Raw genomic sequence first — 21,206 nt, 5'->3', positions numbered from 1 at the left:
AAAGGGCTCCTCGTGTCTTTGCCATCTCTCTCAGTTATTTAATGTGAACGCTTTTTCTGCACGTGCGCTAATCTCATTGCTCAATTTCCACGGTAGTTGTCTTATTGGACTATTTTATTCTTTTCAATACAATTCCATTACTGCTCGTATCCATTGGATTTTATCTATTTAATTGGTGTATCGTACCCATGCCTGCTTACTTTGTTAAATCAATAGTATTTCTCTAATTTGAGTATAAAGAGGTGCGAATTGTATATTCTTTTATTTTATAAAACATGCCTATTACAACTACAAGGTCCGATCATATGAATTGTTTAAACTGTACCAAGATTAACATGTGCTACTCTTTAATAGTTATATCTTTTTATATTTGGTCCATTGTGTGTTATATGTTTTATTTTAGGACCGTGTCGAAGCTGGACTGCCAACTGCTATGGTATGTATGGTGTTTAGCTTAAAATAGTCACAAATTTGAATAATTTAAATATATATTCTTTGGGTCTTTTGGTAAAGTCACGTAGATAGGTTCAAAGAAAATAACAAAAATAACAAAGAATATGAATTCCTGCAGTCACGAAAGCTTTAAGTCAAGATTTATTTTAAATATATTTTCACGTTAATTATTTAAATGGATTGTATAATGTTTATTCATTTTCATACCCAACAGAACATTTTGTACATGATTTAATTCAACAAATCCAAATGGAACATTTTATTATAAGAAGAACTCGTTTATTTTTTCTTCAACATTACTTTTAAAGTTTGAACGTGGTTGAAACAATGCAGTGAGTTGGTTTAGCAATGCTGCACTATGGTTTAAGGAAAACAGGTTTTCTCCATGTCTCATGCATTTCCATGGTACAGACCTTACTGCCTTGGGCATCTCCTTAAAATTGACTCGCCCATAAATATTAAGTACCAGTTGAGATGTAACAGCAGAGAGGGCAAGGTACCCATGCATGCCTTGTGTGCCAACTGCTTGGGTCATCTGCACCTTGGGACCTGAGTTTGATTCCCAGCCACAGCTATCATCAGTGGCAAATATCTGAATTGATCCTGGGTCTCTCCTAGGTCAACTCAACCTTAAATGCGGGAGTGGTCTCTCAACATCATTACTCGGATAACAAAGGGTGCCAGGCGTAGTGATGGACATGCAAGCTCTTCATTCACTGTACCGGTCTTATTTAGATGCTCACTAAAGGCATTTCCCGCAAAAGTTTGTTGAAGCATCTCCAGACAATATTTGTGTGTGTGTGTGTTTTCATTTTACCCTAGGCTGTCTCCAATGTAATCGCAGTGGGCACAGCTCATGGGTTAGTGCTAGTGTACGGTAAGTTAAGTGTTCATTTAATTCACTTTCATTTGCTGTTAATCCTATTAACATTGTAAGTGCAAGTTATGAAACGTAAAAACAGCAACTCATAATGTGTCCAAAGCTAGCGGTAGTGGCTTGCACTTTCAAGATCTGCCATAGACTCCAACAACTGGCATTGCAGCACTTTTGCAGTGTAAGCCTCACAATGTTGATCAATGCTCTACCCTTTTTGTGTGCTTCCCTTTTTTATCGGAACGATGAGTAGGAAGAGGTAAGCTCACGGAATGCTCACAGCCTAACATTGATCCATTTTAGCTGCAGCCCAGACTGCTCATCGTGCCCGCTCATCTGGGTCAACTTTTCAACTTTACCAATCTTCAGATGCATACTTTGTTTATAACATAATTTGCATCTGTAAAGGATTGGTGGATGTGGGAAGCTGGACTGAGTTGGGCGAGCATTACAGATTAATTAAAAACCATGCCTTGCCTCTGCTTGCTGCTCCAGTAGTTTGAGTGCTTGATACAACTTAGCTTACTTCTGGGTTACTAACTTTGCTGATAAGCATATGGTCACGAGCATCATACCCGTGGCATGTTGAATTTGTTAGCCTGATTTGTAGTAATTGTTAACACGAGGACTTGAATATGGTTTATTTCGGCCTTAATCAGGTGTTATTTATTGCTCTTTTGGCCTTGGTATTGCGTGCATCAGATGCTAACAAGGTATAATTACAGGCTGGCATGTTGGAATAAGTGCTGCCTGCATCATTCTAGGCATGTAACATTGCATAAATTTGGTTAAATCCGAATCTTACACTCACAATTCATACTATATTTCGTGTGTAAGAATTGATAACTCACAAGTTATTCAAATTTAATGTACATTTGATGTTTTTTTCTTTTTGGCTAAACTAGTGAACACAATTCTTCAAACGAGACAGGACATTTAAGGAACACTCCAAATGAGATAATAAAAACAAGAACAAATAATTGTTGAATGCAATTGCAACCCCAAATTTTGGAAATTTATTAATTTTCTTGCAGGATGCATCGTTACATGCCTATATGATATCATGGCTAGGTGCTACGAGTTAGCTTGTTGGGTTGCTGTACGTTAGATCTTTATCAGGCGTTAAATGTCCTTGTGTCAGGCTGGGTGTTGTATATACAAATCTCTAACCACCTGTTGTCTGTTTGCTGTGTTGGCCTGGGCTTTATGTCAGACCCTAACCAGGCACTGAGGCTGTGTCTGGGCAGCACGGCTATCGGAGCGCAGTATGGTGCCGTGTCTGCCCTCGGTATCAACCGCGACTGCACCCGCCTTCTTTGTGGCTTTGCCAAGGGGCAGGTGATTTATATTAGCTCATGCAGTGCCTGCATGTTGGTGGTGCCACTTCTATATGCTACCCATTGTATGTCTTCATAATTTTAAATTTCATATGCACATTGTTTAATCAAGTGAAAACATCCAAGTGCGTTGTATTTTGGCCACAGGGCGATTCAAGTCCAATTGAAGGCTTTCAAACCACAGTCATGATCACCACCATAGGCCCCTAGTTAGGTCACTATATTATTTTAAACTGTATTGTAGTGACATAACGAGTGTGCCAAAATTATGTTTTTGACATTTGTAATTATTATTTCATTATATTGTGTATCTGTATATCTGGATGAGATGTGTTTTTGGTTGTCTCTTCATTTGTGCCAGACAGTTCTGGACATATAGCCTCTTAATGTATATTCATGATCAAAGTTGTTTTTTTTTGTGTCTTTCTTTACATGGTTGCTGGAGTGTGCTGATGTGGATGTGTGGATATTATGATAACCCACAGATCACCATGTGGGATCTGACCAATGGAAAGCTTCTGCGAACAATAACGGATGCACATCCTCCTGGCACAGCTGTTCTGCACATTAAGGTTAGTAGTCTTGCCAGCCTACATGTAACCCCGGGTCATCATGACTAACAATTAAGCGACTGGCAGCATTATTTGGGTAAAAATTTGAGAGATTAACGTGTACCGAAAACAGCTTCTTGCCTCCAGCCAAAAGTATTGTTTGAAGGTTTGAGCTATTAGGATTGTATATTGATTGCATTCAAGAGGCTAAGATGTATGAATTCAGTTTTGATGCATGTGATGCAACAGCTTTCTGCCATGATCTCAATATGTCTTTTTAAAATTCTGATATCATATATATGTTGATGCATTTTTTTTTGTCAATTGTTCTTCTTGGTTTGGTATGATAAGTTGTACACTTTTTAAATTTTTGAAGTTGAAATGTTCTCAGTTCACAGATGATCACACTTTAGCAATCTGCAATGACAGTGGGGGCTCCGTCTTTGAGCTTGCTTTCAAGTGGGTTCCTTACACACATGCACATTATCATGCTTCTTTATATTAAATGTCATACTCTTTTGAACTGAATTAAATAATAGTACTAATAACTACACTGCTGGATGAAGGGATTTCTACTCCTTGTCAGTCACAGGGGTTTATTTGACCATACTTTGCTATGCTGACCAGTGTGGGTTAGTTAAGGGGGGTCCCAGGACCAGTTCAGATGTCAATCGCCACTAAGGGGCCATCCATTTAGTACATACGCAAAAATCTGTCAAAACTTGACCCCGCCCCCCCTCCCTGTACGCACGCGGACTTTTAACACCCTCCCCACCTGCGTACATAAGCTTGAAGCTCCCCCCCCCCCCAATCCTATAGAACGGCCGATATTTAATCCACGCAGAAACGATCAAGGATTAATAATATTAACGTGTTTAAGCGAACAGATAGTCCACCGCCGGACTATCTAACTCATTTGAAGGCCAATGTAGACAAATTATTATCGAGGCTTCACCCCCACCACCCTCCCCCCCCCCCCGTTTCCTATGCGTACACACATTGTCAGTGGGTTAACCCCCCCCCCCTCCATGCGTACATACTAAATCGATGGCCCCTAACGTTAGCCATGTCTAGGGTCGAACTCAGTTTCTAAGTTCATTGCACAGTTCGCACACCATTGCACCACTGTGCCCCCCAGAATGCAATACAATCATTCACTATTGCAAAACACCCTGTGATGTCACGTTGAGCGGAGAGAAATACAGAGCCAAGGAGATCCACACAACGAGTTCTGAGTTACTGTCCTCGCACTCTGCAGGAGGGTGATGGGCGTGCGGACGTGCGAGTCGCGCTGTTTGTTCAGTGGCGCGAAGGGGGAGGTGTGCTGCATCCAGCCGCTGTGGTTTCCCACCAACCTCAAAGAACACCCCATGTCACAGCACTTCCTTCTCGCCATGGCCTCTCTCACGAAGGTGTGTGCACGTGTGTCTGTGTGCAGAGAGGACATGCAATCTGTCCATTCGCCGTTAGTGATAATCACACAAGCCTGGTGTTTTATGTGTAATATCGGGCAAGATGTGTCGATTAAAATGCATGTAACGCCACCCTATTCTGTGAATTGTCACAGTTTTGGGTCATGATTCGTTTTAACAAATATTTTTCATTTTGTGCCATCTTCTGCTGTTTGTTTTGTGTGGTCTAATATGTTCTGGCTTGGATGTCTTATCTTGTATGTTCCATCGCATCAAATATAATGTTGAGTTTAATTTGTAGAAATCGTATATCATCAATTCTTACATGCACGATGGATGCATGTATTGTCCGTATAAGAAATAGTTGTCATCACTGAATTGCTACATCCGAGTAATTATTACAGAGGGGATTTGCTTGGTATCAAAATATGTATGCTTGTTGAAGCAATGTGTACACACGTTGAAGCATTGTCACCATTAGTAATATTTTCATGATATATTTTAAATTGAAATATTTAATATTCTTGCAGATATTAATAGTTGGACTGAAGCCATCCCTCAAAGTGATGCTGTCTGTGTCCTATGGAAAGGTAAGTTGTATGTGCATTTTTAATGAGATTGAAAGTACAATTTGGATTCTATAGAATCTAAATGCAAACACATGTCAAGCCAATATAAGAAATAATGGGACATTGCATTCCGTGGAAAGAAGGAGTATTTATATTATAAAGCGAACAAAAACATTTATAAGCTACGTTCATGTGGAAGGTCTTGAGCTAGATTTGAAGTTTTCGTGACTGCAAGGATTCATACTCTTTGTTTTTTTAGGTAAAGTCACGTAGGTAAAAAATTTAAATAAATTAAATCACGACGTTTCGGAGGCAACACAAGCTTCCGTCTTCAGGTGGAACCGTCACAGCAAAATTACTGCATCAAGTGAACTTCACTTAAAGGTTTACTGTATCAGTAATTTTGCTGTGACGGTTCCACCTGAAGACGGAAGCTTGTGTTGCCTCCGAAACGTCGTGATTAAATTTATGACATTTTTTTACCTACGTGACTTTACCACAAAAACCAACGAGTCTTGAGCCTTGACTTGAACAGTGGCATGGAGTTGACAGCACTGGCGAAAGGGAGGCTCCAGGAGGCAGCAGAGGAACAAGAGTGAGCTCCCACTCAGGGAAGTTTGACTGGTGTCTTTTGATAGACAATCTTGGTTGCTGGAGCAGAGAATGCTTAAGAGGTAGAGTGATATGTGCTCATAGATGAGCGATCCTGACGTTGATCCAGAATTTGATTAAGAGTCAGTGAAGGGATTGAAATCATGGGGTGACGTCGTCTTGTTTAAAGGTGTGACTGCAAAGTCTGGCAGTGGCGTTTTGGATGATCCGGACTTGGTGATAAGGGATTTGGGGAGCCAGCAGAGAAGAGAGTTGCGCACATCAAGTTAGGATGCGATGAAGGAACGGATGAGGGTCGTCTCGCTGCTGATTTACATGAGTTGCAACGCACATTTGCTGTCGTGCTGATGGTGTGAGTAATGTTGTGGACATGTTTCAACTTTTCACCTTAGACGAACCCGGCGAGCGTGCCGCTCATGGCATGGCACTTCACCTTGGTGAATGGCTCGGCAGACCCTGTGCTCGCGTTCTGCAGGGGCTCCGTCGTCCACTTCATCCTAGTGGGTACCCCCCGGGTCCTTATGCCTCCCGCCCAGGCTTGAGATCGCGGTTTCTCTTTTTCTTTGGCCTCGGTTGACTCAAAGAATGGAATGTTTTCCCACTTGAATCGATGCAACAGGCAATTCAGAAGCTGACTCGGCAATTCATTTTGAGCATTATGTGTTATTACTGACCAATTTGGCCAAATAGAATGGTCCATTAAGCCTGATAATAATTGTACTATAAATAGCTATTTTACAATACAAATGATTTATTCTATAGGTTTATAAAATGTGTGATTTTTTTTCTTGGCGATTTGTCATTTTCTTTGTTGCCCATCATGTCTTTACCTCTCTCTGTTTTTTTTTTATGTCCCTCCTTTGCTCTTTAATTTTTTCTGACACGCTCTCTCTCTCTCCTGCAGGCCAGCTGCCGAGACTCTGACAACATCCACTTCAGCAAGCAGAGGGAGCTGCACCTGAATTATGAGCCCATCAACCTCACGGTGAGGGCAGCGCACGCATACATGTGGCGTTAACAAGTGGAGCACGTCCATAACAAGGATGGGTGAATAAGCTAGGGGATTGAATGGTCGCACACATTCTAGTGTTCATTTGTGATTCATATTGTTTTACATTAAATGGAAGGTACGGGGCTAGCACTAGTATACAAGCACGAACCTATAGATTTGCAGAGTATGAAAAAGGGTCATTGTGCAAAATAGTTGTATATTATATATTTTCCCATTATTGAGGTGGTGATCATTACAAATGTGTATGTTTTATGTAGATTTAATGTGGAATATGTTTCATGTAGATTTCATTTTGAATGATTTCTGTATTGCACAGAGGTTTGCTAACAAATAGCGGGACTGTGCAACTCCCATCGTACTTTGCATGCATGTCACGTGACCACCACATAGCATGCACGATACTCTCAGACCTATCTAAGGCACAAGTTCAACAGAGCTGACGTTGTGGCCTTTGTTTAAGCCACACTGAACAAGAGTAGAAAATGTGGCCATTCCAAAGGACAAGGCTATGAGGACATTGTACATGCAATTTGGTGGTCACATAGCATGCATGTCAAACATGATGGGAGTCGCACCTTCCTGCTGTTGATGAACACATCTTTGTGTGTTGTTACATATATTTATATCCAGCCTGTACACATCTTCCTATTATAATGGATGTTCTCATTATTTACAGAAAGTACTGGATATGAATCGGTTTTATATTCGTTATGTTTGTTTAATAATTATCCATGATTGTAATGCAGAGGTCGCAAACGGGTTTTGATTCCTTACCCGTACCCGGCCGCACCAGGGTCGCAAACGGGTACCCGTACCCGATACCCGGCCGGGTACGGGTAGCTGGGTATCGGGTAGGGTACGTGTATTGGCCTACCCGTACCTGGCCGCACCAGGGTCGCAAACGGGTACCCGTACCCGGCCGGGTACAGGTAGCCGGGTATCGGGTAGGGTACGGGTATTGGGTACCCGATTGCGACCTCTGTTGTAATGTGACCTCATCTAACTCCCTACACTTGAGATCCTGGTTTATTCACAAGTCACTGGATTCAAACCCGTGGCTCAGCCGTGTTGGTTCCACGGGCATTATAATGCTGCTGTCTGTGTCACCTGACCATCTGTAAGACGGCATTGTAAATTTTTTTTTTTTTAACAAGTGCTGCTGGTGTATGCACCAGAGATTGCAACCGGGTACCCGATACCCGTACCCTACCCGATACCCGGCTACCCGTACCCGGCCGGGTACGGGTAGCCGTTTGCGACCCTGGTGCGGCCGGGTACGGGTACGGGTAGGCCGTGAGTCACTGGTGAGTAACCGTTTGTCACTCATTTCGGGTAGGGTACGGGTAGGGAATCAAAACCCGTTTGCGACCTCTGGTATGCACCCACCCTACAGTGGATGAACTCGCGCGTGCTGGCCCTGCTGGACGACACGGAGACGCTGCACGTGGTGGAACGGGCGAACCAGGAGCAGCTGGAGGCTCTGGACATAGCCAGCCTCCAGCTCGTCTACAACTCCAGCCACTTCAAGTCGCTGGCCACAGGCGGCAACGTTAGCCAGGCCCTGGTAACCAGCCCACAGCTCTGACGAAATCATCATGTACATGATCGATGGTACTTTCGGGGAATTTATTGTGTAAAATTTTAGGACGTTTGTAATTAGTTTTGTGTAAAACATCTTGAGCTTTGAGAAGATTCTATATTACATTTTTCTCCAGTTAAATGAAAAACTCCTCTTCGTCGGCTCTCCCCAACAATTGAAAAACTGGGACTTTTCAACCTCTTTATTGATGGCCAGAACGTCTGCCCGAAGCAAGATATTAGTAATCTTGGGGTGATATTTTCTCCGTCCCTTTTCTTCGAAGCTCATGTTCGTTAATAATGTGAAAACCTAGTTTTTATCACCTCAGAAACATTACTCAAGTGCGCAACTTCCTTACATCGGCTGATTCTGAGAGGCTGGTCCATGCACTTGTTCTCTTGCGAATCGATTACTGCAATGCCTTGCTGGTTGGTGTTATAAATACGTTCCTTCGTAGACTACAAATTGTTCAGAAATGGGGCAGTTCGGGAGCTCCATTACGTGAGCACATTTCTCCAGTTTTATTACACTGGCTTCCAGTATTGAAACGAGTAAAGTTTAAGAACCTTCTACTAATTTTTAAAGCCTTGCATGGGCTGGCACCACCATATATTTATGAGTTAAATCATCCCTGTGCGTACCTCGATCCCGGCTGCGTTCCTGAGGTGAGCGGACATTTGCTTTGTCTGCACCACGGTTGTGGAATTCCCTACCATTGGAAATGAGTTTATCCGATAATGTGGATACTTTTAAGTCTCGTCTTAAAACACATCTTCTGCAGTCGGTTTATTCTGTTTAGCTTCTCCGTCTCTCTTAATGTTTCGTTCTTCTTACAAGGCGCCTTGAGACATTCGTGGAAGGCACCATACAAATGCATGTAAATTATTATTAAACACATGTACATATCACATGCATTACCTGCAGTTTTTACCTCAAATTATAATTGTTTAACCTTTTACTCTAAACTGTATCCTTTTTAAGGCATAGAAGCTCCATATTTGTTTAACTAAATAAGGTTCAAATTTGTAAGTCTGACACATTGTACAGTTTTGTATTTTCGTGCACGCGATATTATTTGCGTCATTGAAACAATTACAAAATAAGTGAATGCTGATGAAGAATGTCTAGAGATTTGGTGGATCTCGAGCCACCCTGAATGTGCCCTCTTCTTGGAGTTTTTCAGATCATTCGATGTGAATACTTTGCTTTACAGGCACTTGTGGGAGAGAAGGCATGCTACCAATCCATCTGCAGCTTTGGAGGGCAAGTGCTTTACCTGGGAATAAAAGTAAGTTCTTCCTCTCAAAGTATGTTATACAGTTATGCAAATTTTTTTCCTTCCAAATTTCTGGTTAAGACTAAACAATATTCATGTCTACACGTGTTCTTTTTTCCCCCCGCAGTCAGTTCATGTGATGTCGTTGCGAACTTGGAGAGAGGTGAGTCTGATGTATTTCACTGTATCATGTATGTCAGAGAGAGTGGTAGTACAGTCCTTTGCGCACTGCACTATGGACCCCGCAACCTGAGTTTTATTCCTGGCCATTAGCGACATCGGTAGTGAGTGATATCTGGACCAGTCCTGGGCCCCACTTTTACCAAAGCGCACTAACCAGTGTGGTGAGGTCTGATGAAATAGTCCCTATGACCAACACAGTGTGAGGAGGCATTCATTCATTAGTGGGTTTATAAAGGACTGTCATGACTATTGTAGATTACACATCACCCTAATCATCATCATTGAGCATGTCAGGATTCAATGATTAAGATGGATTCTTTGGCTCATGATAAACAAATGTAATTTGGCATGTAAGAATAGATTATTTTCAAATCAGCACTTCATTGGTTGAGATGAACGTTGCAGCAACCATTAGGCTCTACATTCATCATGGTGGCAAAACATGATTGATTCTCTAATCAAATCAAGATGCAGAATTGGGACAATTTATAGAATTCTGAGGGGATGAAATGTTATTAGCCCGATCAATATCATCATCATCATTCAACCACTACCACACTAATAATTGTTATCAACATATTTTATTTGCCACTTTCACTGTCTTACATTTCTTATGTTTATGTTCAAAGTGTTTGTTTTACATTTATTTTGGTTAATTGTATAAAGTTTTTTGTTTTATCCTTTGAAATCAATATTACATCATTATGCCACTGTGTAGCATAATTAAACTAAATCCGTCACATCTATGTCTGCACATGGGGGCAATCCAGTGTTTTGCAAAATGACTCCGGTGATGTGGAGTATATTATGAAATGTGCCAGATGTAGCATTGTGTATGTGCGCCTGTGTGTATGTGTGACTTTCTGCAGAGGGTGGACCTGCTTGTGCGGCAGGAGAGGTTTCCAGACGCCTTGAATCTGGCCTGGTCTTTCCACCAAGGCTCTGCAAAGGCCGTTCTGGGTGAGTGAGCGAGTGAGCAAGTGAGCGAGTGTGGAAACGTACCTATTTTGTGGCACTTGTTCTTGTAATAGATGAGCTTCACACTTGCTTCCCAGGACTGGAAAGTAAATGCAGTACACGCAACAAGGCTGGAATATATTTACATTAAGATCACAATGATGATTTTAATTACTCAGTGGGTTGCTGCTTCGTTTTGTAGTCCAAGAGCTCATCAAACTACTTTAGTTTAAAACAAGAAATGGAACACTTTCCTAGGCTAAAAGCATGACTAACGAAATCACATTTTATACTTTACAATGCTGTATTCAGTTTAGCGGTGGCTGATACCAGCTGGGTATCTTGTGTAACACTATGGTCTGCTCTGTTCAGGTTTGCCAGTGAACATTGCCAAGAGAAAATCATTGGTTGCAGATAAGGTGAGCGGATTTAAATTTTGGTATACGTAAACTCTATTGTGCATGGTGTTTTGCAACGCAGGTGTTCTGTCCATCCTTTCACTGTTAGAATTGCTGTTGGTGTAAAAGCTGACTTGTTTTATTCCCGGCTACAGATGACAGATATCCTCATGCAGTATGTGATGATCTCTATGAAGAAATGCCCTGAGCCAGGCAAGACACAAGCTCTGGAAAAACATTTCCAGGTACATTTTATCCTTCCCTATTGTTATTAGCTTAAATTACATTCGAATACCACTATCACATTGTGTACCACCTATGTAGTTTATTTAAATGAAAATGGCATTTGATTGATTGTCCTTCAGATACAATATTACTTCTTGCAGCATGGCAATAACTGCATGCTGACCTTTCTTCCTCTGGATGTATACATAGTGCTCTCTGGTACTTTTTATATTTTCTTCAAACAGCATCGCAGAACCACATTCAGCTAACTTTTCAAAGGAGGTACATTGTGTCCTCTGTACTGAGAATACAACCTCTGCGAGACAATAACCTATCTTACTCTTAGTTCTTTCGGTAAAATCACGTAGGTAAAAAATGAAATTAATAAAAATAAAACAATAAAAATCACGACGTTTTGGAGGCAACACAAGTCTCCGTCATCAGGTGGGACCGTCACAGCCAGATTTGCATCACTTGATGCATCACTTGATGCAGCAAATCTGAATCCTTGCAGTCACGAAAGCTTCAAATCTAGAATTAATAACCTATCTCATGTGCATATTTGTATTTTGTTAGAACTATGGAAATGAATACGAGAATACGTATTGCTGCTATATATATATGGGAATGTTACTGCAGCATTGATTGAATTGTGCACATGTTTTCTCTGTTCTTTGCAGGAGGTGGTTCCTATGTGCATCGAATACTGCCTTCTGCTGGGCAGGACGTAAGTTTATGCACTGTTTACTGAATATGCATTTGCAAAGATCGTATATAAAAGTGCCAACGTCATGGTTTTACTTAGATATTAATGCTGTTACTTCTATATCACTGTAAGATTTTGTCAACATTAGCATATTAGCATTTCACCTGATCTATGTAAAACATAAAAATGAATTTATATATTTACATTAAACGTGATGCAGACGTTATTCCCTACTCTACACAATTATTGTTGGTTGGCGTAGCATGGTTGGCATGGGCCCTGCTGCAAGGAATGGAATGGAAACCCCCTTTCCAATTTCACACCTCTTCATAGCCTGGTACCTGGTCCCCCCCTGGCCTGTGTGCCCTGGTGCGGTTGCTCCGTATGCACACTGGACAGCTGTTCCACTGTTGGTTGTGCCCCTTTCACTTCATTGTAATTACTTCATTATAATTGCTTTGTATATTGCTTTAGAATTCCCCTTACATTTAGGTTCAGGACAGCGAAGGAGGAAAGACTCAAAATGTGTTCCTTTGAACCTTGCTTGCAGGGACTTGCTCTTCACCCAGATGTATGAGCAGCTTGGGGAGAGCTCAGTGGCGCGGGGCGTGTTCCTTGAGAGCCTGGAACCACACGTCTTGGGGGACCGTCTCACCAGCATCACCCCGCAGGCCATGCGCGACCTCATCTTGCATTACCAGGGCCAGGCACGCATGGCCACGGTGGAGGCGTGCATCCTCCACATGGACATCACCAGCCTCGACCTCCAGCAGGTACAGCTATGACTTAATCTGTGGCTATATACGCTTAGGTTTTTTCGGTAAAGTCACGTAGGTAAAAATAAATAATAAAATAAGAATAATTTAAATAATAATAGAAATACAATTATAAATCACGACGTTTCGGAGGCAACACAAGTCTCCGTCATCAGGTGGGACCGTCACAGCTAGATTTACTGTATCAAGTGAGGCAAAAATTATTCCAAGATACAAGTTCTTAAATGCAAGTTAAGGGGGGGAGGAGAATCCTTGTAGTCACGAAAGCTTCAAATCTAGAATTAATCTGTGGCTGTTGGCACTGTCAGGATTGGTCTGTAGTAATTGGGAGTTCATCCTCATCAATAGAGGTTCTCAGTATTGACCTCCATTATTAATAGCAAGGGCTCAACCAATTAACTACATTCACGTATTCATGATAACCATTAAAGAATACCATTCTGCCTTGGCCTTCATAGATTATATCTATTTATCGTTTGTTTACCCATTGACATTGGCAGTATTAAACTCCCACCAACTACAACTGTTGGTATATCTGTAGATATCACCAGTGCTGATATTTACGTTCATACATTTATGAACTTAATATGTAAGTGAAACCACATTGAAATTAATTAAAAATGAAGAATATACATTGATCTTGTTTGTCGGATTCGTTTTTAGACTTCACCAGTCTTAGTTTGTTTTATTTTTCTGAAGGTGATTAACCTTTGCTGGTCTCATGGCCTGTACGATGCTGTCATCTACATCTACAACACGGGAATGAATGATTACGTCACGCCCATCAAGGTATGTGCGTGACATCTTTTATACTTCATTCGTGAAAATATAATTTCATTGTTATGTTAAGATATGCTATATTTGTAGTCTTAATTGAACGTGATGCAGAAGTGATTCCCTGCGTCATGTCTGACTAGTTTCATGCCAGAACTATCCTGCATAGTATACTAGTACCAGTGTAGAGTGTTTTTTTATGTTATGGCGTCACTGGCAATTTTGATTTGACAAAATTATTTTGACTTGGGAAAGTGCCTGTAAATGGGACCTATATCAATAAGTGTTTTTAAAGTGCAGTTATCCAGCATAATTAGTGTATATTTCAAATATTTTTGACAATGATATTGTTATTTTTTTTAATAGGAGATCTTGAAGGTCCTACAGACTGCACTGAGCACTGGTCGTCAGCTGCCTGGTATGTTATATTATTGCGTGGCGCATTTACATTAGAATATCGTATTTCAGTTTCACGTCAATATTATAGTTTTAGTATGAGCCTTTTTGGTATGCTTTGCGAAGATTCTCAATGTACTATATTATCAGTGTGTATATAACATGGTATATACCGATGTACAGTAATACCTCGGTGAATGAATCCTCCAGGAATGAAGCTACTTTATAACAAAGTCGGCCATGGAGGGGTCCCGTCGCTTTCCTATTTTTGACAAGACATAGAAAAAAATCTCTTCAGAAATGATGCAAATCGATTCAAAAGAGTCAAGTTTTAAGCGCTGCGCAGGTCCTGTAAACACGACAAAGTTGGGTTTCATTCATGAGCATTCTCGGCAGCCAATCGGAAAAGGGCTTCTTCCTGAGTCTCCCTCACTCGGCACAGTCAGCGGCACGCTTCGCCAGTCTTTCCTTTCCCTGCCCACCATTGCTCGAGCTCCTCGTGTTGGTAAAAAAGTTATTAAATTTTTTGCAGTGATGAAGTGATTTTAATATCCCCATTGTATCATCCAAACGCCCATCTAGTGCTAGTGGACTAGAAATGCAGCGTAAATCTCTTGAGAAACAAAAATGCAGATCGTAAGAATGAGGAGGGTGGAGGCGGGAGAGATGAAAAGTGAAGTGGTGGGTTTGTTAGGGTTATTGCAATCCACCTTAAAGACCATTTTAAACCAAGCAGACAAAGTGAAGGCTACTGTGCAGCAACGTTTTTCCTATTGTGTACCCCCTTCTCTGAAGTCCTTGAATGCATCCCTATGCCTCCCATCTTATATATAACTTTGGTAACGAAGTTTCTGATAACTTCATGGAACGCATCTACTTTGTTAACCGAGCTAATACTGTCGAGTGTGAGTTGGAACAGCTACGCTGAAAGTGTGCACAGAATTTGCCAAAATACATATTTTAAGGGCGTCAGACAAGGAGACACACTTTCACCAAAATTATTAAAAGCGCGAATATTTTCTGACTGCTTAATGAATACACTGTATTATCGAGAATAGCCTATGATAATGATATGAAACTTATGGCGGTACCCCGGGGTACCATAGTACCCCGGCTCTCACATAATGTCTGTAATGCAGTCATTTTTAGTCTTTTGATGGTCGGTGATGCGGCAATCGACTCATCTCGACGAGCTGTACACGATGCAATATTCAGAGTTGAATTTTTCGATAACGGATTTTTATGCTAATGTTTGGCGTTTCAACATCGCGGAGTAGCACTGATTTCGGATTGATTGGTGCCCCAGTCGCGGAGTTAAGTACACCCCTGGAAAAAGTAGTGTCCCAGAAAAAAAATATTTAATTGCCTCGGCATTTTTTATTCTTTGGTACCCTGGGGGACTGCCATAAGGATCATATGCATGTTAAATCTGATTAATCTCGCAACCATTGTTGCTTAGGTGACAAGGTGACTGCAGGCAATAAGCTCCTGGTCTACTTAAGGTGAGCCAACACACGTTTTATTGTGCAATTCTACACAATGATGCCGATTAAAACCAGTGATATTATTCAGAGTCATGTAGGACACCATCTAATAAATTTTAATACGAATAAATAAGGTATCTACAATGCATGAACTCTCCTGTGTGCTTATGGTTACACCCTAAATAAGTATATTTAAGTAAAGAAACTGCTCTACCATCTTCATTGTGCAGCTGCTGCCTGGTTGGCAGAGCTTACCCAATGGGTGACATTCCCAAGAACCTGGCACCCACCGTCAAAAAGCAGGTGAGATCAGAAATTTAAATGAGATGTAAATGTGCATGACGTTAAAAGACTTTGGCAATACACGTCACTAGTGGCAGAATAAGTGGCAGTCAATTAATTGAATGCATTCGAGACTATACCGATCATGGAGATGGAGCCATGAAATTAGTTTTTGTACACGTGCTAGGTGGATTATTACTTCGCAAGTACGTTAGAAATAGCTGAAGCTTGGGGATGCCTTTACCCAGCAGTGGTTTGACTGTGGCTGATGATGTAAATGTAAATACGAGGTGTAACTGAGATAACAAATGGTCTGTCGTCATTGGAGGCATGCCTGGCTATGACACTTCAACACTCACTCAGGCCTTGAGCCTCTGGTCGACCGGGACACTACGTGTGACCGGTTGTTGTAGATCACGATTTTCACCCATGCCAGTCACGCGTGTTAGTCGTATTATTCTTATCAGAAATGAAAATTAAATGTCCTAATGACAAATTAATGCGGACCAGCTCATTGTTCTGCACCTTTAACGGGGGATGTATAAAAGAAGAAAATACTGCTATAAGGTGAAAGCAGCAATGTGCATTCTAATCAGGTATTGTGCAGTCAATGGCTAAGAATGTTGTAAATATGTCAAAGCTTTGTTAGTATTTGTCCATATTAGATTTTTGATGTGTTGATGCGCAGTGGATAAGCGTCAATGTCCATTGAATTTTTGGAGTTCACAGTAATTAACTACGTAGTTATTCAGGTTGGGGTTTCTCAAATGGATATTCAGTTTTTTCTTGCTGTGGTTGTCCCACCTGATGACGATTGCTTGTGTTGTGATCGAAACGTCGTGATCTATTATTTTTCTACCTATGTGACTTTACCGAAAGAACCAAAGAGTATGGATATTCAGTGTCAGAGACTGATAGCTGTACTGTCGAATAACAAAAGAACAGCCTTTACAGAACAATCTCGGTTCGATGTTGAGTCTGCTGACTGGTGGAGGGCATGTGGTCAGGTGTTTGAGTTTGTGATCAAGCTGCACTCGGATGAGGCGGAGGTGCAGGAGGAGGTCTATCCGTGCGTCCGCACGCTGCTGCACTTTGACACACGGGAGTTCCTCAATGTGCTCACCCTGGTGAGTGGCTAGGCACTGCCTACCGACCTGTGGCGAGAACCCCGTAATTATCTGCTGTCTGTGGAGTTGCTATACAGTAATAGTATGCTATGATTTACAATAACATTTTAATTTTTAAAGTGGCTTCATGTGACCGCATCCCTGTGTGCTGTACAAGTAGGATGTGCATGGAGTGGGAATGGGTAGAAGATGAGGTACTGAAAGGGCAGAAATATACATTTATCTCTTTCCCCAAATAATTTAAAATTATGTTAAGATTCTGGGCTTGTTATTCAATTTACGAATTTGCTCTTTTGTATTTGGTTTTGACCACATCTTTTGTATTTTCTTCCGCTTTGTAGAGTATTGTTTGTTGCATTATCTAAATGTAACACAGTACATTGAATGTCTTCTTCTAAGCGTGAATGCCCATCATTGCATAGGATCAACTACCCATATTTCCTTTCCCAATGTGGTTTTATTCTGTGCTCCTAGAGTCACGTCCACTGCTGTGATATCTCAACCACATCTTTCCATATCCCCCCCCCTCCCCGTCTGCACTGGCATCTGAAACACGTGTGACAGCTGCCCTGCAGCCTCCTGCATAGACATGTAACTGGGAGATGAAACAATAGTATAGCAAGGCACCAACACTTGATGAGAGACAGTTGGAGGTAGATGATCAGAGGCTACAGCCTCTCCAAGAGAGTTAACCTATGACATCAACACCTACACTAATGGTCTGCATAGCCTGATATCCATATTAAACGTTTATTTTTTTATTTTGCCAGGTAAGGCCCACTGAGCTATATAGCTCTTATATGGTGGCAGTCGCCTTTAATCCAGCACTTTGGAGGTAGCTTTGATAATCAAGCGGGGCCATCAGTACGACATGGCCAGCAGTACAGCAATTAGGGTGCTGATCTATTTGTATAGATGTTTGTGTTATCTCATCATATTCCTTCCAGTTCTCACCACTCTTTAAAGAAGTGGCTAAACATCCAATCAATAAATATAGGATTGATAAGGGAATGTTACCAAGTAGCGCTACTGCTGCTATGCATTCTGTATGTTGAAATGGTTCTTGATTTGGTTCCCACAGACGTTTGAAGACTTCAGAAATGACAAGCAGGTGGTGGAGTACCAGCAGCGCATTGTGGATGTCTTGTTGCAGGTGGACACCTTCATACAGACACAAACACCAATTTTCGTCTGAATTCAGCTCAGCTATACTAAGCAAATGACCAAATTTACAATCATTCACTTTACTGGACAATCATTCACTTCTGCCCATGGAGGATAACGCATGAAAGAATAATAATTTCGACTTGTAATGTGCCACGTAGTATTTTCTAACTTTCGAAGACAACGAGCATGAGGAACTAGCCAAGTGGGAAGGGCAGCCAGGTGGTGAGCCAATACAATATTCTCCCCCGCAAGCTCTGTGGTTCCCTATATATGAAGGTGTTATTGTCCAATTCAGTATTTACATGTGGGAGGAAACCGGAGCACCCAGAGAAAACCCACTCATGCAAAAGGACAATACTCTTATCTCATACAAAGAGAACAGGCGGAGTCCACATTTGCTGTACCACCTTCTGGCATATCAGGGTATGGTACCTCGATGCCCATGGGAAGGGAGTTTCGCGACGTTTATGTGATCCATCAACCCTCCCCTCCAGAGTGTTGGATTACAGGCGTGCGTGTCCACTGCCCTGCTAACTAATTCAAAGAGAAGCTGGTAGCAGCTCTAACTTACTGGCACACAAGCAATCAGACTCCGTTTGGCAGTAATGTTAAGATAAGGAAAACCTTCAGCAGTGACCATGTGTAGATTAACAAGTGTTGTATGTAGTTAACATTCGTACTGGGGAGATAAAGATAGCTCAGCATGGCTTTGGCCAAACTACCCCTCAAACGGTGGTCTCGTCCTAAGAGATGCTAATTCACATAAATTGCCAAACAGTCGGTACATATAGGTGATTGATGTTTTTGCTAGTAGGTATGTGTTTGCTTTTGTGTGTGTGTGTGGCACAAGCGACGTGGTGAAGTCACCGCCACTTAGTGGTGAATGGCGGTTGTTGTGGATGTATTTTCCACCCGTGTGTGCATGCGCATGCATTTGTGGATTTCTATGTGTGTGTGTGTGCACGTGGGTTCTCAGGTGATGGTGGAAGGGAAAGGTTTTTCCCCATCACAGGTAGGGTCCCTCTTCACCTTCCTGGCGCGGCAGCTGGCAAAGCCAGAGAACACGCTGTTCGTCAACCGCCACCTCTTCGACCAGGCAAGCGTGAGCCTTCAGTAACCCCCGGCATCGGAGGCTTGTGTTGATACACACTAATTTCCTATTTTTAGTCACCGTGAAATCGTGAGAAGCAGAGCGATATGAGAAAAAAAGCACTTGTCAAAAAATGCATTGACTGACAGGGAGAACACAACTAGTGCTTTTGTAGAAAATAAATTCACTAGCATTCTCAATTTGATGTCAAAAGGTATGGGTGAGGGTTAAAATGCTGTGCATACAGAAAAATAGCAAATGTATGCTAAGCTCACACAGAATGTATTTCATATTAGACATTATAATTACTGTATTCTCCGTATTATAAGATGCTCTGGAAAGTGAGATGCACTACAAACCTGTGGCCGGTGTAAATACAGTATACTAATTTGGTAATACACGCCCACACACCTACCGGATTATAAGACATCCTCCCAAATCTTTGCTCTAAAATACAGGGACAAAGAGTGTGTTTTAATATCTGGAGAATACGGTTAGGCATAAAGGTGAGGGAAACAAATAATACTCTGGTATTTCACAGGCAACAGCACCACTTGTCAAAACAATTATACACATATCCCATCTTTTTCCGTATTTGATCATACAATTCCCAATGGATTGTCATTTTAAACAATAAATGTAAGATAAATTTCGATTTAAAGCTTTCGTGACTGCAGAGATTCATCTTCTTGGTTCTTTCTTCCCTTCTACGTGACTTTACTGAAAGAACCAAGAAAATGTAAGATAGTCTAGCAGCGGTCGACCCATGCTGTGTATCCTCGTGTTACCCTGCGGCCTGTGACCTCTCATCCCCCAAACCACACTTACTCGGGACGCAGGTGCTGGAGTTCCTGTGCGGCGCGGACGATGACTCGCGGCACGCTGAGCGCCAACAGGCCCTGCTGGAGCTGCTGCAGGCAGGGGGCACGGTCCACTTTGATGAGAGCAAGCTGCTGGCATTGGCGGAGAAAGCCAAATTGTGAGCGTGCAGCACAAACGTTGCATTTACGTCGCTGTGCTTGCATTTACTTTGTCAGCTTTAACACTGGTGCCATTTTCAGAGCAGAGCTCTTGCCATTAAACCACCAGAAACTTATAACCGCCAGCTGAATGACACGGCCTGCCGAGGAATGATGCCACACACAGGGCCTCCTCACATGTTTCATTCAATTAGTATCCTACCTGTGTGTAGATGTTTGCATGGCTTTATAATTGATGCTCTTTCTCTATGCACTGGCTATCAATGTTGTGTTTAAGTGGCACACATCTGTCGTTTTTCCCCCAAAACTCTCAGCGGTTACTGTTTCAAAATATATTCAAATGTGTATCCATGGTACTTAACATGTTGTCATATTCATAATAAAATGATACAAACTATGTAGAGCAGTAATTTGAAATATACAGTTTTGTATTGTTTTATCAAGACCAGAATGTAAAGTGTTTGCTGCTGATGTGTATTCATTGCTTAGATGAATTGTAAATCATTTTAATGTTTCCTCCCGTAACGTGAGCTACTGCGAGCATTTAAAGCGTGCTCATCCTTTGTTCGTGTCTATGCACAGCTACCTCGTGTGCGAGTTCATGTTTGAGAAGAAACAGATGTACGACCAAATCGTGATGTGCTACCTGAAGGATGAGGCCCGGAGGGTTCGTTCCGGTTGCTAACACCAACACACGCTTGCTTGTACAGCCTAGGGTTGCGTAACATGCCATGTGCCAATTCAGTCGTTTCCGAAACACATTTCTACCCAAGCCTGTACATACATTGAAATATGCATACATTTATATGCCCCAAATATCAGTTTGTTGTATTCTGCACAATGCAGTCTTATTGTTAGATCTTATATAGCAGATGAGGTGCATGCCTCTTTTGTGCCTATCATCCAAACTATATATATTTTAAATGCCATCTGCTTCTAGCATTGCAGTTAATTGACTTTTGGAAAATGTTTTTATGATAGTTTTA

General features: G+C 41.6%; 1 protein-coding gene across 1 annotated transcript in view; it reads left to right on the top strand.

Moving 5' to 3' along the window:
• VPS8 (VPS8 subunit of CORVET complex) overlaps positions 1–21,206 on the top strand; it is a 32,313-nt gene that overhangs the window by 2,927 nt on the left and 8,180 nt on the right. The window contains exons 5-30 of the mRNA XM_078865921.1: positions 404–436; positions 1,276–1,330; positions 2,541–2,665; positions 3,150–3,236; positions 3,607–3,674; positions 4,474–4,627; positions 5,158–5,217; positions 6,201–6,308; positions 6,713–6,793; positions 8,214–8,384; positions 9,613–9,687; positions 9,803–9,838; positions 10,728–10,818; positions 11,188–11,234; positions 11,369–11,458; positions 12,119–12,165; positions 12,695–12,917; positions 13,620–13,709; positions 14,061–14,112; positions 15,550–15,592; positions 15,805–15,877; positions 16,864–16,983; positions 18,065–18,136; positions 19,127–19,246; positions 20,080–20,219; positions 20,803–20,887. Coding sequence (XP_078722047.1) covers positions 404–436; positions 1,276–1,330; positions 2,541–2,665; positions 3,150–3,236; positions 3,607–3,674; positions 4,474–4,627; positions 5,158–5,217; positions 6,201–6,308; positions 6,713–6,793; positions 8,214–8,384; positions 9,613–9,687; positions 9,803–9,838; positions 10,728–10,818; positions 11,188–11,234; positions 11,369–11,458; positions 12,119–12,165; positions 12,695–12,917; positions 13,620–13,709; positions 14,061–14,112; positions 15,550–15,592; positions 15,805–15,877; positions 16,864–16,983; positions 18,065–18,136; positions 19,127–19,246; positions 20,080–20,219; positions 20,803–20,887 — 2,346 coding nt within the window. The remainder of the gene's footprint in view (positions 1–403; positions 437–1,275; positions 1,331–2,540; positions 2,666–3,149; positions 3,237–3,606; positions 3,675–4,473; positions 4,628–5,157; positions 5,218–6,200; positions 6,309–6,712; positions 6,794–8,213; positions 8,385–9,612; positions 9,688–9,802; positions 9,839–10,727; positions 10,819–11,187; positions 11,235–11,368; positions 11,459–12,118; positions 12,166–12,694; positions 12,918–13,619; positions 13,710–14,060; positions 14,113–15,549; positions 15,593–15,804; positions 15,878–16,863; positions 16,984–18,064; positions 18,137–19,126; positions 19,247–20,079; positions 20,220–20,802; positions 20,888–21,206) is intronic.

This window comes from Lampetra fluviatilis, chromosome 21, assembly GCF_964198595.1.
Source record: "Lampetra fluviatilis chromosome 21, kcLamFluv1.1, whole genome shotgun sequence".
NCBI classification, from domain to species: domain Eukaryota; kingdom Metazoa; phylum Chordata; class Hyperoartia; order Petromyzontiformes; family Petromyzontidae; genus Lampetra; species Lampetra fluviatilis.
This window is presented reverse-complemented; position numbering and strand designations above follow the sequence as displayed.